Source organism: Euleptes europaea, chromosome 3 (genome assembly GCF_029931775.1).
Source record: "Euleptes europaea isolate rEulEur1 chromosome 3, rEulEur1.hap1, whole genome shotgun sequence".
Taxonomy (NCBI): Eukaryota; Metazoa; Chordata; class Lepidosauria; order Squamata; family Sphaerodactylidae; genus Euleptes; species Euleptes europaea.
This window is the reverse complement of record NC_079314.1, coordinates 47,565,405-47,580,989: the sequence shown is the minus strand read 5'-3', so window position 1 is coordinate 47,580,989 and position 15,585 is coordinate 47,565,405. Positions and strand designations below refer to the sequence as shown.

General features: G+C 38.7%; 1 protein-coding gene across 1 annotated transcript in view; it reads right to left on the bottom strand.

Annotated features, from left to right (window-relative positions):
- Positions 1-7,142: 7,142 nt before the first annotated feature.
- PRKAR2B (protein kinase cAMP-dependent type II regulatory subunit beta) overlaps positions 7,143-15,585 on the bottom strand; it is a 68,552-nt gene continuing 60,109 nt past the window's right edge. Inside the window, exons 5-11 of the mRNA XM_056846290.1 lie at positions 14,019-14,125; positions 13,289-13,442; positions 12,769-12,870; positions 11,584-11,658; positions 9,089-9,154; positions 8,780-8,918; positions 7,143-7,667 (exon numbers count right to left, since the gene is read on the bottom strand). Of these exons, the coding sequence (XP_056702268.1) occupies positions 7,534-7,667; positions 8,780-8,918; positions 9,089-9,154; positions 11,584-11,658; positions 12,769-12,870; positions 13,289-13,442; positions 14,019-14,125 (777 nt within the window). The 3' untranslated portion in view covers positions 7,143-7,533. The remainder of the gene's footprint in view (positions 7,668-8,779; positions 8,919-9,088; positions 9,155-11,583; positions 11,659-12,768; positions 12,871-13,288; positions 13,443-14,018; positions 14,126-15,585) is intronic.

Genomic DNA, 15,585 nt, shown 5'->3' with positions numbered 1-15,585 from the left:
TTTCCACCATCTTTTCTGATAACCTTTTTCTTTCTTACTCATCTATCAACAAATAAATATTAGAAATGAGGATTTTGTTTTCTTGTAATGCTAGTTTCTCAAATATACTTTAATATAGTTTCTCAAATATACTTTCTCAAATATACAAAAATACGTATTCAATGTGATGGTGGCCACAGCTTTAGATGGCTTTAAAAGGGATTAGACATGCTTTTGGAAGTTATGTTTATCAACCACTATCACCCATTGATAACCAAATAGAACATCTGGAAACAATATGTTTATTTCTTATGTGGTCATACAACTTCAGCAGTTCTTGGATGAAATAGATTTTCTTGACCCATAGTGACTAAGATTCAATTTGGAATGGAAAAAAAATTATTGGTGTGCCTGACACTGGAGCTGCATTAGGAGCTAAACAAGGAAAATTGCCCCTCCATGTCTTCTGAGTGGTTTTGAATATGATGTAGACCATTAAAACCTTCTGGGCAAATTGGTACAATTAGGACTTGGAAGCATGGTTTTGTTCTTACCAGATTGGTGCCAGAGGGTATATATGCCCATATAATGACCAAGTCCTGTATACCTGAGAGTGTATTTTCTCCCACACATGCATTCCTATGCCTTGAGATCTTCAAGTAAAGCTTTACTGGTTGCCCTGCCCTTAGGTGATTTTACCTCATTTGGAACTACTTACTTAATTCAGAACTCCTTACTTAGGTCTAATTTAGCCTCCTCACAGTACATCTTTTCTTTTCAGATAATGATCAATTTTAAAGCATTTGCTAGATTAGGTTAGAAAATGTGGCTGGCGGGACTCACTCTTTTTTAACATTTGGACACTAATTGACTTTAATGTTATTGTTTTCAGGGTCCCCCCCCACTTTGGACATTTGATGCTGAAAATGCCACTGAAAAAAATACAAGAAATAGCAGCTTGGTGGCATGTGTGCTTTCTTACGGAGGGCTGCAGTGGCTGTTTGTTGGAAGCATGTGGGCAGCAGGCCAATCCTTAGGAACGTTCCCATGATCCGGCAAGAATGGCCTGGACCACTAGCCTCCAAATGCATACTCCTGGAAAACAGAGAACGACTTTAATGGCATGTGAGGGCGGGGGGGGGGAGCCATACCATTTCCAAAGTAATGGCAGGAGGAGGGGCTTACTGGCATATTGATTTTAAGTTTTTCAAAAAGCCCATTATACCCTGAAGCCAGATGGTACAGCTGTCATCATTTGGTTTCTGTAGGCATCTAAAAGAAAGGAATGGGATGCTTCAAAGATACTGATCCTCTGCTCTCTAAGCTTCACTGGTGTTAAAGCAACGGGATATGGCCTTAAAGTTTATGCCTGCTCCCTCCATTGATCTTAAGTTGAGACTGGTTTAGCAAAAAATTATGTTTAAGATATACTGGACACCACAGTGACTCTTGAGCAAAGGATTTAGTAAAGTGTCTAATAGTTGGCGTTGTAACTCACCAGACACGTCCCTTAAACATATGCTCATTTGGTTTTTCTGGGAAGAAGTTATTACTCATATCAAGTTTGTGTTATACTGTTCAATGATTTTTGTCTATGTACTTTTAAACTATTTGCCTGTCTTTTGGAGGTTAACCGATGATCAACAAAAATGGACCCCCTGTGCCCTTACTACTAATGGGACTTAGTGCATATATACCAGATTTGCTAAGTAAGAACACACACAACACTACCTTTGCTGTGGCTGCAGCTGTAATGCTGAATAAAGGACTCAACAGATCACAAGCCCTGCATTTTCATTATGTTTTTAAATAGAAATAATCAATTCATACATTTGTCCTCAATTGGATCAACAACAGTAATCATGTCCAGCAGAGGGAGTGCTGGTGCCGTGTTCCATCTCTAAATGCAATTACAATATGACGTTTATATGATTATATTTCGCAGAACATGATTCTTCTTCAGCATCCACGATTAACAAATGTATGAAATGTATGATGCAATCCAGAGACTCATGACACATTCTGTATTCAAAATTATTTATTAATTTTGTACAATGTAAATCTTCACAATTTATAGCTACCATAAAAAAGAGGCATCAATAAAAAGACAGAACATTAAGGTTCAGGAAATGTGGTGGAACGAGTCTATTTAGGAAAAGCCAAAAACAAAGTCTATTTCATTATTTAATTATTTCATTTTTTTTAACTCCAAAGGCTTCTAGAACCAAACATGGAAAATAAAATACACATATACATATCAAAATAACTCTAAAGCCCACTAAATACAGCGTTACTTTTATCTGCACACCCTCTTGCCATCAGTTTTTAACCTGGGCCACTACAAGCCAACCCTAATAGAAAGATGTAATGCTATACAAAGGTGTTATGATTTGGGCTATAACTAAGTTCTCTTAGGGGAAATGGCACTGTTATACATATGAAGCTGAACATTCATCCATCAAATCCATTATTAACCATTATGACAGTAGCTCTCCAAAATCTCAGGCAGAGATCTTTCTCAGTTCTTCTACTGGCGATCTTTTTAATCAGAGATGCCAGAGACTAAACATGGGACCTTTCACTAGCCAATAATATGCTCTGTCACTAGGCTATCCTCCAGTTTAGGGTCTCTGTCATTTGGATTACATAAACCCTTAGCCATCTTCCTGAAAGACTGCACTGTCTATGTTCCCCTAATCTGACATCAACATTTCAGTGTGTTTTAGACAAGTCGCACATATGCATGCCTAATCAACTTGATTCCCCTCGCCTCAATTTTAAGGAGTAAAGTTTCAGCAGATGGGCATGGATGACTACACAGCAGGTCCAATGTGAGGTGCAGGAGTAAACTAGGACATCAGCACAGCCCTGGAGCAAGATGAATCAAGTGGCCCTCTAGGTTCTATTTGGTTTGGACATGGACCACTTGACTCAGCTTGCTCCTGGCCATCAGCAGCTCTCCAGGAACTTTTCTGGTAAATTAAAGTCTATCCTTGACAAAGTCACCCTGGGAGCTGACCATGCAATAGTAGCCAGCGGCAATATGCACTCCTGCATCCCAAAACAGATTATACACTTTCAGCTATGCAAAGCATTATTTTTTAATTCCATTTTTTATACAAGTGAAAGTTTGCAGAGCATCAAACAAAATCTGATTTGCAGCATTCACTCAAAACCAGAAAGCTCCTGAACAAAAGGTACTTCCCATGTTGCTTCTCTCTATTCATGCTGTCAAGGTGGAAGAATTTTATTTATGACAACTGTATCCTATGAAGCAACATAGTGTCACAGCTCAGCAAGGATCTGAACACAGTTCTCCCTTATCAAATAATATCGCTAGAAAAGAACTGGAAGGTATAAAAATTGTAATTCGATAGAAGCCCTTTTTGGCCACACACAGACCATATTATGGTTCACAAGACAAAGACATATATTGTCTGGCCTCTTCCAGACATGCAGCTTCAAGAACAGGATGTTTAGGGGGGAAAAGTAACATGGGAAGCAGGAATAAACATTCTACAAGGTGCAAACAGTATTGCTCTACAATCCTTCTGAAGCACCTCTCAGGAAATTTGGCCCAGAAACACACTTCCATGTCCAACTAATACTCTGAAGAATGTTTACAGGCTTTTACAGCATTATTGTTTTCACTGCTAACACCCCACTGACCATTTCTTCCAAACATGTAAGCACTGTTGAAGGCTTTCACGGTCAGAGTTCATTGGTTCTCGTAGGTTATCCGGGCTGTGTAACCGTGGTCTTGGTATTTTCTTTCCTGACGTTTCGCCAGCAGCTGTGGCCGGTATCTTCAGAGGAGTAACACTGAAGGACAGTGTCCTTCAGTGTTACTCCTGTCCTTCAGTGTTACACTGTCCTTCAGTGTTACTCCTCTGAAGATGCCGGCCACAGCTGCTGGCGAAACGTCAGGAAAGAAAATACCAAGACCACGGTTACACAGCCCGGATAACCTACGAGAACCATTTAAGAACTGTTCAACTTTAAGGTGATTCAGTTCACTAACACAATAACAGAAATTACTGGATTGTGTGAGCTCTTAAGTGATGAACCTTCTTACAAATTCAGTCTTTAAATACAGAAAATTAGTTAAATCTTAAGTATCTCGAAACATCCATTTTGCTTCTCCATTTGCAAAGAAACAATAATACAGGAAACAGTCCAAATCACTGGTAATTACCCTTTTAGGGGGATAAGTGAGCCACAAAAGATGGCCATCTAGTGCTGTTTAGTGCTCCTTCAAGTTTGGGTATTGTTTTGCTCATGGGCCTTATTTCGAATCTAGGCCCTGGTCCTTTCCTCTGTTATCCAGGAAAGCCCCAGACCTTCGCTGGTCCTGCTACTTGTTACACCTCTGGCATAGGATGGCCACCCATGCTACAAATCACATGTAACTTGAGAGAGTTAAACTACTCTACGTCTCCAACTGAAGGAAAGGTTCACATTTCAATCTCGGTATAGCTGGAGGAATAGCTATGCAAGACAACCAAGCTTTGCTTATTGAATCTCCCCCACAAAATCTCTCAACTTACAGCACAGATCACCTTGTTAGGCTGGTGGGAAAGGGACACCTCAATTCCAAGTGCACCATCAATGATCGGTATTGTTACAATGAAGTGATCCATTAGCCACTGTACACATAAATACAAGAACATTGCTCACAGTGCTTTTGTCCCAGAGGCAGGCTTTTGCACTGATATAGGCTTGATCTGTGCTGAGAACCCTATTTCTCATTGCAAAGTTTCTGCAAGTTTACCAGTTGATTACCTCTTGCTAGTGGGGGAGACCAAAATGAACCCTGGAAGCTCAGTTTTCAAACCTTCTCAAGAACAGAAGCAAACAATGAATTGAATCATGTGCCAACTGGTTGTGTGTATACACATACTGTAGCTCTACCATGCATTACAATCAGTGCAATTTTACAGAAAGATGAATGGTGTTTAATCCACTTGTACTGGTTCAATACACTTTAAAATCTAGAATGTCAAATAATAATACAGTGAGTGTGTATGCCTAAGAAATTTTAAATATACAACATTAAGACTTGTGCTTGCTTTGGAAATTACTGTCAAATGTGTATTTTTTTTTCTAAACAACATTGAACTAACATATAATATTTAACTGTCAATCAGTGAAGGTCACAAAAGCTGTGGGTTGGGATCCAAAGACTTACTTTAGGTGTGCCCAAAAGCTTGGGAATGTTTGGTAGAATTTCCTCCCCCCAAAACTCTCACAAAGGCAAGACTTTCATGCTATGTCAAATGTCTTTTGGATGTCGCTTTATTTTTAAAGGAGGTTTGGCACTTGATGGGGCAGTTGCTGTTCAGGAAACAACAAACCCAAAATTCCCTTCAGCATGTGAAACTAAGTTACATGGGTCTTTGAATCCAAGCCCAGGTTACTTGTTCCTGAACAGTCCTCTCAAATACAGAACACAATCACTTTTTCAATCAAAAACCAGAGGAACTTTATCAGAAGATAATGTAAAAACATTGACATTTATCATTTATATCATATATTCATGATATAAATTATATAATACCAATAACATTGTATAATAGCAACCTTACAGTGTAATTTTATAAATTCAGACCTTATCCATCACAAGCTGTTAGAGATATCATTACACTGACATTCATATGCATCAATACTCTTTCTTCAGAAAGACTGAAGAAATAACACTGTCTCCTGAAACTGTAATATTTTATGTTGCAGGAAGTCTTTAGTCTTTAAAAGGCCAAAGGCATGTTCTAACGATGGTATTCCCAGAATCCTTCCCAAGACAGTGCTCATTTTCAAAAGTGAAGTGCTCTCCTGCAGATTATTCTGAATCAACACCAATTATATTTTGGTAAGAGAAGTTCATCTTCAGTGGTCAAAAATGAAATTCAGATCTGACAGCTACTATGCACGTTCTTCCTCTGCAACCCTTTCCATACATCCTACATACCCATGGTGCGGAATTCCTCAGGTCTTTTTGGCCTGTCAGAAGCCAGCACATCTAAAAGTAAGATGTGGGCGAGGAATTGCATGGCAGGATTAGACCAGGCTTTAACTGGAGTGGTACAAGTCACCATTTGCAGAATTGCAGCTAAAAACAGGCTATGTAGCATTGGGACTACATACATTTACTCCATGGAAAATTAGGGGAAACTGTTTAACAGAAACATGATAAAATGATTTTTTTTAAAAAAAAGAAAGCTAAACTAGAAAAAGAAATCATGTAAGATATGAGCACCTCAAACCCAAGTAATTCCATCCTTACTGGATGGAATGGCAGCTTTCAAAAGTAATCTTAGATTGCCCCACAACAGGCAGTTCTAAAGAGGATGCAAATTATATGGAAGTGTGGAATGTGACAATGGCCTGTCCAAAGTTACTTTTAGTTGACTTCTTCTAACCAATGAACATCTGAAATAAGTTTAAGAAACATACAAAATATGTAAAGCATTAAAAAAGTATTGCAAAAAATTTGAACCATTCACATTTCATAAGATGTTATAGCGCCATTCTTACAAACATCAATGGAATCCGATATCTTATTAAGTAGAATTTAAAAGAAAAATGGAAAGTTGATAATCAGATATAAGTCATACATTTACCAAGAATGCAAGGCTATGAGGAATTTTGATGTCATGAGGAATTTCCCAATGCAACTTTTCCAAGTCACTTTAAATCATGCCAATTCATGGAAGTAACAAAGCCAAATAATACTGTATGGTAGGGGTTGCACTGACGATTTCATATTATTTGAAAATACAAACAAAACCATAATCTTATTTAAAACAGTGACAAATAACCCATCAATTTGGTGTGTTTTTTATAGGAACCCATAATTATTTTATCAAGTATGACTGCATTTTATCAATATTTATTTTTTAAAATTTATTTTCATACTTCTAGCCCTCCCTCCCCCAGCCAAGGCCGGGCTCAGTTCAAAGTTCAAACAGCCATTTGGTGAGATGCTGCAAACATAATCACTGCCACACACTACCACCAATCTAATATAAGAGGGAAATTCAGGAATGGCCTTTGGTATACTGGAAAGACTTGTGGTCCACAGAAGGAAAACAAGAAATAATAACCCAGTATACATCCTGTTTGCACCGCAGCCATGGACCTTTTTAACTTAAACTTTTTAAAAAAAATGTCTTATAAAAAATCCTGTTTTTTTAAAGAGGTTGCTGAAGGACGGTAATCCTAAAACTGTATACAAGAATGTAAATTCCCACTGAATTCCAGTAAGGCTGACAGGATTGATTTTGAGGACTATTGCCTAGAAAATGAGAGGTTGGTGGCTTAACTCTTCTGCAAGACAGGGCAAACAGTATGATGTCACCTCTACTCCATTCAATAAGCCCTCTTAATCAATGTATAGAAAAGACAAAAAAAAGTTTAAAAAAACCTAAAGAAACCCAATCCCCTGTAAAATCACAGAAAAAAATGCTTAGCATCTACAGGAAGATAGATACATTTCCAGTGGACTAACCACTACCCGTGCTATTTCTCATAACAGATCTTGTGGCTTCATACTTTAGTTCATGCACTGGGATCAGAAATGTCCATGTTTGTTCCAAACAGAGCAACTAGCTGTTCTTCATAGTTCGCAATGTTCCTTTTCATAATTTCCATACAAGGTCCCAAAAGCCTTTCGAATGCTTGTACATCCATAACTTTTTTTAAAAGACAGAAAGAAACAACATAAATTAAAATTTGGGGTGAGGGAGAAGTCTGACATTTCTTGTGCTTAGCTTTTAGGGTTTGATAAGATTTTTGAAAGGAGTCAAATCCACTTTCTCATGATCAGAGAGTTCACAGAACCAGATCTTTCCCATCTCCTTCCCAGAGCTGCCCCCCGAAAAGCCAGTGCTAAGGGGCTGCAGGATAATATCCATGCAACACTGGGATCAACTATAGCAAAAGCTTTCAAGACTAAATAGAAATAGAGTCTGCTTTTAAAATACAAGCGTTCTCTACCATTTTCTCTAATATGTTAAATAGTACAGTATTTTTACAGCAATAAAAATACAAAATCATTGTTAATCTGGCTCCTTTACATTTCTTTCATTTTAGTTTGAATAATTTATCTTTTGCCAGAATCATACGGTTTAGTTAGCAGAAATCATACAACTGAATAAAAAGCATGTACTGGAAAATGCTGAAATTATTTTTGTTTTCAGTCTACTGTTTGGGCAGCACAGAATCCCTTGAAGTCTGTGAACAGTCAAATATAAAGTGTCAGAACAAACAGAAGAGCCTTAAAATTTCTGCTCACTGAAAGTGTGTTCTCCAGAGGTAGTATAGCTTCTCAAGAATTGGTTGAAAAGAGCTATGTGCTATTTTTATATTTATTTATTTAAAAGTTTTACACCTCACTTTTACTTCCCAACAATGGGGCTCAAAGTGGCTAATGTACAGGCATCAGCCCCAAACCACTTTCCACCAATTATTGAGAGATGCTACAGTACCTCTGGGGCTTCACCATATTGTCAATTTAGTCTTCATTCATATTCACACATAGGAGCAAGGCCTCTGAAGCAAGAGGGACTTGCTGCTGAGTATACATGTATAGGATTGCACTGCATACTATTCTTCCAATGGCAGCAAAAATCACGACAGATGCAGTAAGTTCTAACCTACAGATTTCACAGAATGCTGTGGATGGAATTAAATGCAACTTTGCAGTATAAAGGCAACATACCATACGAAATGTGTGGTACCAATAGAAACTGCATCATGTTTAACTAGTGAACAAAGCAAATACTGAAATAGAATTTAGCATTACCTAAACATTTGACTGTGCCAAGCGCAAATGCTGAGGCAGCCCGAGGTTTGTTAGTTACAAGAGCAAGTTCGCCAAAATACTGTCCTCTGGTGTACCGAGCAATTTCAACAGCTTCGTTCTCATCTCCATCCTGTTTACCCTGAAGTGTCAGGTAGAGAAAAAAGGCATTCACTAAACGGAGGTTTTACAGTCAAATGAACATTCAGCATACTGTAATGACCAAAAGTAGTAATTAAAAAAGCATACATCCTCTTTCTCACGGCAAAAAACATCCAAAAAGTCTCAAGATTAAATCAACATGTTTCATACCTTTCTTTTCATTGTTATTCGTACTTCTCCAGATTCAACAATAAAGAAACAGTCAGCCATGTCTCCCTGTTTGGAAAAAAAAAGATGGATGATGTTATTTATCATTAACAAGGAAAAGCATAAAAACTATTTAAAACCAAATTGCTGACTCAGAACCCATCAGTACCTGTTTTGACCATCTTATTAATGCAAAAAATAAAATACCCAGAAAGATATTAACAGTCGATCAGTTCAGACATTACTCCTGGTGATAAGCTTGTAAGTACAGTAAGTGCACCAACTTTCCACCGTGCAAACAAGCATAACATCTGTGCCAGGCATCTGTGCATACACAGTATCACCACAATCCTTCCACCATTTCAGGGAGAGAGGTTTTGGGTTGGATTCTACGGATGCATTCCCTTAACAGTTGCATCCCTAGATGCCCCCACCGTCAGCAGCACAGATCCCAGGGATCCAAGCCTTATTATAAAAATGAGACAAATCAATAAACAGGCACACATCCAAACTGTGGGTTTACTAGAAGACAGAATGGCTGAATGTCTTCAGAAAATGTGGTCATTTGCTCAGTGCTGTTTTACCTATTATATCGCATTCCACATTACACCAATGGACTAATGTACTAATCTAGAAAGAAAACAGATGAGAACAGTTTGAGACTACCTCTCTCCTCTCCTCATAAACAAATGAGTGAGCAGCTCCCACATACTGTATAATCAAAACTAGAGTAATTTGTAGTTTGCTAGCTCTGTTCCTACACAACATATTGAAACATATAATTTAGTTGTAATTTCCTTCAGTCAATCTTTAAATGTCACCTTGGAAGGAAGTAGAAGCAGCTAGTATCTGAAATACCGGGGGGGGGGGGGGCACTGCATGTTGCCAGGCCCCGAGCAGCCCAAACCTATTCCGGAAGATTTCTCCTCACAGAGTTCTCTTTGTACTAACAGCAAGATCCTCCTTGGTGTTATAAAAATTAAACAGGCACAGAATGAAAACCAGAAGTACCTTCTCCACACATTTGCGTGCTAATCATTCTCAAGGAAGATGCCAAGAAAAAGACAGTTTACTTTGTCCATCCTGTTCAGAACAACCAAAAACTCCTTCTCTAATGGCAACAGAGATGACACATAGCAGCTGCTGCAGCTACAGACAGTGTCTTATAATTTCCACAAAACTTGACGAGATATGCTAAAGCCAAAAAAAAACAAACCCAACTGATTCTACTAAAGAGTAGTTTTGGACACAGTACAGGCCTGCAACTTATCAGAAATTAATTGTTCAAAGGCTAGCTGCTGAGTTATAGTTCAGGTAAAACAGGAAATAGATTTTTTTTTTCCTCTGAGGAAGTGGCAATTAAAGAAAGTGGCTTAAATGGCACAGTGCTATTAAAAGGCTAGTAGAGACAGCAAGGGGTGAAGCAGGAGCTCCATGCTTACATTTTAACACTGAGGCTTTGTATAGGCAGCCTCCATCAGGGGAGAATGCAACGAGTAAAATTGGGCTGTGTAAAAAAAAAAAAGTCTAACAAGACTGTCGTTTATCTATCACACATTACACACTACATGGTAAAAGGGGCAACCCACTCAACCCCCAGTCCAAAAACTGAAGTAACTTGCCTAATTTTATTTTAATGTTACCTGCCTTGGGTTCCTTCTTGGTCAGGAGAAAGGCAGGCTTACAAATATTTTAAATAAATAGATGGATCTTAGGGTTCAAATTATCTTTTGCATTTATCTTCTGGAATTTTCAATTCAATCCAACCTTATGATTCCACAACTGTTTTCTTAACCTATACGCACAAAATGGTCTATTCAGTGAGATTTTAAGTTACTTGCAGACAGAGTCCTAGAGATGGAAGGGGCTTTCTAGACTACCTAGTCCAACTCCTCACTATGTGCAGGAAATCCAAAGCTAGTGCATTGACAAATGGCTGTGCAGTCTCTGAATATCTTCAGTGAAGGGGAGTCCCCTGCTCCAGTAGCTGGTTCCACTGTAGAACTGCTCTTCACATTTAGGAAATTTGTCCTAATGTTCAAGCAAAATTAACATGCCTATAACGTAAGCCCATTAGCGCACTTGCCCTCTGCAGCAGAAGAACGAGTCTTTGCCCTCTTCTATGAGACAGCCCTTCAGAAATTTGAAGAGCATAGTCAAGGGTCCTTTTAGTCTTCTCCAGGATAAACATACCCAGTTCCTACTCTGCTCCTATTAATGAAGGCCAATATAATATTAGCCCTCTTTGCAATTACATCACCCTGCAAACTCCTGTTCAGCTTGTGGTCAACCACAGTCCTGATATCCTCTTCACATATAGTACATCAAGTTAAGGTAGCATACATTCTATACCTGTGCATTTGATCCTTTTTGTCTAAATGCAGAACTTTGCTCTTGTCTCTGCTCAGTTTCATTTTGTTAATTTTAGCCCACCTTTTCAACCTATCAAGAGACAGCAATTAAATTTACAAAATAATGTACAAATGTGAACAGCATACCTGAGCAATTATTTGTTCTCCATCTTTGTATACTTTGGTGTCTATCACATCCACCACTTTCAATCGTTCAGAAAGCTTTAACAAAAAAGGAAGAAAAAATATGTTGATGTACATACCCATCCACCATTTCACAATGAAAGTGGACACACTTTTCTGCTACTGCTGTACACAGTATTCATTTACTTATCAATAGCTTGTCCTGCACTAGGCTCTGAACAACTGTTTCAGAAAATTGGCTACAACAATATATATATTAAGTTTAACTGAACCTCACAATGGATTTAGCTGTAATTCTAGAATACCTAAAACATATTCAGTAACATTTATTGTCTAGATAAATTTTTGTGAGGGTGGAAAAGAAGCTGTGAACTAGCATTCTGCATTCAGACAACCAGTAAAGAATTAACTTTGCCATACCTCCTTAGGTTAAAGATATTGTAGAAGAACATACTAGTTCTTATATTTAACAGTTCAAAATGAATCTCACCATGCTTATGTACTTGATTCAAGATGCGCCTGTCTTCCCATTTAGATAATTAACTTCTAGGGATCCCTAACCTTCTGAACCTGTGGGCACTTCTGGAATTTTGAGAATGGGTAGTAGGCACCACAACAAAATGGTTCCCATGGAGGGCAGGAGCAATCACAAAATGTTCCAAGCCAAGAAACCTCCTATGATCAAGGTAGCTGTTTCCAAATGGATGCTCCTTGCAGACACAAAGGTAATTCCTCCTGGGAACTTCTGAAGCACCTCGTACTCCACTGAGGCTAGAGTAAAGCAAGAACTGGCTCTTTGGTTTGGCAAAGAAGCAAGTAAGCACCAGAAGACATACTGACAGATGCCATGGTGTTCATGGGCACAACATTGAGGATCACTGTTCTAGAGATTAAGAACAGGGGACTGAAAGCTGAATAATAGTGATGCTAGTACGAATTTATACACCCTAACATGCATTTTAAAAGATACCCCCAATTAAAAAAATAGTAATTCACTAGAGGCATGATGACTGCCCTGGTAAATAAGAACTATTGATGCATATAGCTATGTCATTATATCTCGTAAATCTGTAAGGCGTACATAGTGTTACTCAGAACATGTTTATCCACTCCACCCCCAAAAAGTTTAAGCTAAAAAGAAACAGAACACTGTTAAAATCACAGAGATAATAAAATAAGAAAGCTTACTTCTAAAGATTTAAGGAAGGGTAATGACTCAATAAAATTTTCGTACATTCTCCTCTTTTTGGCATTGTTTTTCACAATAATTCTCCGAAATGTTACTCTGTCCTATAAGAAAAATAAACCTATATTTTTTAAAAACAAATGTATAAAATATGCAAAGGTTAAAAATAATAATTTGTACAGCTATTTGCAATGTGGAAAAATTGAGCATGCTTTCACATTGATGAGAAAGAATGCTAATTGGGATACAATACAACAATGTGATGTTTTTTTAGCTTCTTATTTTACATATGAAGTGAGGAAACATATAACCCAGTAACAGGTCCATTCCATATGGTCCTCCCTGGCCCATAGCAATCAAATGCCCCCTTTCTTCACAATAAAGCAACAGTAAAACTTCAACTGATTTTAATGCAACTGATAGTTGATTGCAGTTCATTCATATGCCTCCATAAAGGACATTTTACAAAGTTAGTTGCTTTGAGATGCCTGGATCAGGCAGGCTATGAATTCATAAACTTACCAAACCCCACACAGCACCAGGAGAGGTAGCAATGATTGTAGCTGCTCTGGATGTATTGTACATTAAAGCCAATTCACCAAAGCTTCCACGGTTATCATAGGTGCCAACACACCTTCCAACACCATCACATTTCACATAGATATCGTACGTCCCTCTGCAAAATATGAAAAGATTATGTTATACCAACATTTAAAATCTATTAAGTTAAAATTTCCTGACTTGGATGGCCCAGGCTAGATTAACCTCACCAGACCTCAGAAGCTAAACAGGGTTAGCCCTGGTTAGACCACCAAAGAAGTCCAGGGTTGCTATGTAGAGGTAGGCAATGGCAAACTACCTGTGTTTGTCTCTTGCCTTGAAACTCCTATGGGGTCACTATAAGTCAGCTATGACTTAACAGAACATCCCACTATCACCAAGTTAAAATGAAACAAAACCTGTTATCAATTTAATTAAAAATGGGGTCACACACCCACACTTGACTTTGACCACCCTTTGAATTGATTTATTTTGCATTCATCCTCAGATATTTCAGTTAAGGGGGTCTTTACTCTTTCCATTCTACCATGCAGAACTATGGCAGAAAGACATGCACAAGGTCATCTACAGAGATGCCACAGTAAAGCAGGGATGTGAATTCCATGTCAAGTGATCAATTGAACTAAAAATATATAGCTTTTTTGCAACCCCCAACTCCTTGCACCATTACTAGAGTACGCAAAGAACTTACCGATCAATTACATAGAAATTGTCGCCATCATCACCTTGATCAATAACATGTTCCCCTCCTTCAACCAGCTTCTCAAACATGGCATCTAACACCTGAGACATCTGTTCCTGTTAACAGAGAAGACAGCGAGTACTTTGCTTTTAACGGCCTTGTCTCTATGAGATTTAACTCTTCAAGCCAACTAAAACAGTACACTATCACAATCCGTGCATACCGAACGAGAGAGAGAGACTGCTTTCCAAAATGTTCAATTGGAGTTTTAATTTTTTTTCCTTAGTCCCTTTACTTATTTTACCTCAGTAGAAATGAGAAAACAGAGGCTTTTTCAAGTTAACAACCAAGTAACAGATATTTACTAAACACTGTACAAGGGATGGATTTGGAGGGGAAACGGTAGGTAGGGAAGGTATAGAATCAGAGCAAGTTTATAAGTTTTACTACAGAGAAGGCTTAGTTAGTACAGATTTACTATTCTTAAATTAAGTTCCCAAATTCAGTTCACAGAACTTCCTATAGATGTTCCCATTCAGACTTTGCTGCCTAGCTAACATGGAAGTATGGAGATTATACACTCTCTCTCCCCCAGAGAACATTGATGAATGACTGGGGAAGGCACTGGCAAACCACCCCGTAAATAAAGTCTGCCTTGGAAACGTCAGGATGTGACGTCACCCCTTGGGTCAGGAATGACCCAGTGCTTGCACAGGGGACCTTTACCTTTAAAGCAAACCAAGTTGCTGAGCAAATTTAAGAAAAACAAGCAGAGGACCCACAGGGACTCCTGGGGAAGGAGAAATACCATCCTCCTGATGGCCCCAACCCCATGCTGGCTCCCTTTGTTTGGAAATTTGTAACACATGCTGAAAAGACAATCTATTTCTAATTAAATAGCTCCTGCAACCTCTAAGAGAACTTTCACCAAGGCATAGGCCTTTTACATCCTAGTGCTGTAGTGACAGGAAAAGCCAGGCTCAGCAGTTTCTCTTCTTTGCAGCTTTCAAATGTTCAGAAGCCTTATCAAAGAGTGAACCTGTCAAGTTTCTGCCTCCTGCCTCTCTGGCCCCTCATTCCTGGCCCTTCCTTTCATCTCCTGTTCACTGACCTCCCTATTCGTAGGGCCTGTAAGAAGTCTGTCTCAAGTTCCAGCCTTCTGGCCCAATCTTCAATCCTATGCCTTCTTCACCACCACCTACTGATTCTTTTTGCTGTTCACAAATGAATCACCTCCTTCAACCATCCTGATTCTCAGCCAGGATCTTTTGCAGCTCAGCATCTGTGCTTCACTCCCATTTCATGCCAGCACCAAAGAGCTCCACCTATCCTCAAGCTGTGCATTTTTTTATGTGCATACTCCTTATTGGCTTCTCCTTCCAGTACCTTCTTTTCTCTGCTTGTTCCTCTGCCTCCCCTCTCTTCCCCTCTCTTCCACTTGCATCAAGTTCCTGTATCTTATGTATCTTAGTCCACAGCTAACTTGGCACCCTAGCTCTCACCACCTGGTTGCTTAAGCCTCTTTAACTCCAAAGATCTCTCCACACACAGGCCTGGCTACTCTCTTCAAACAACT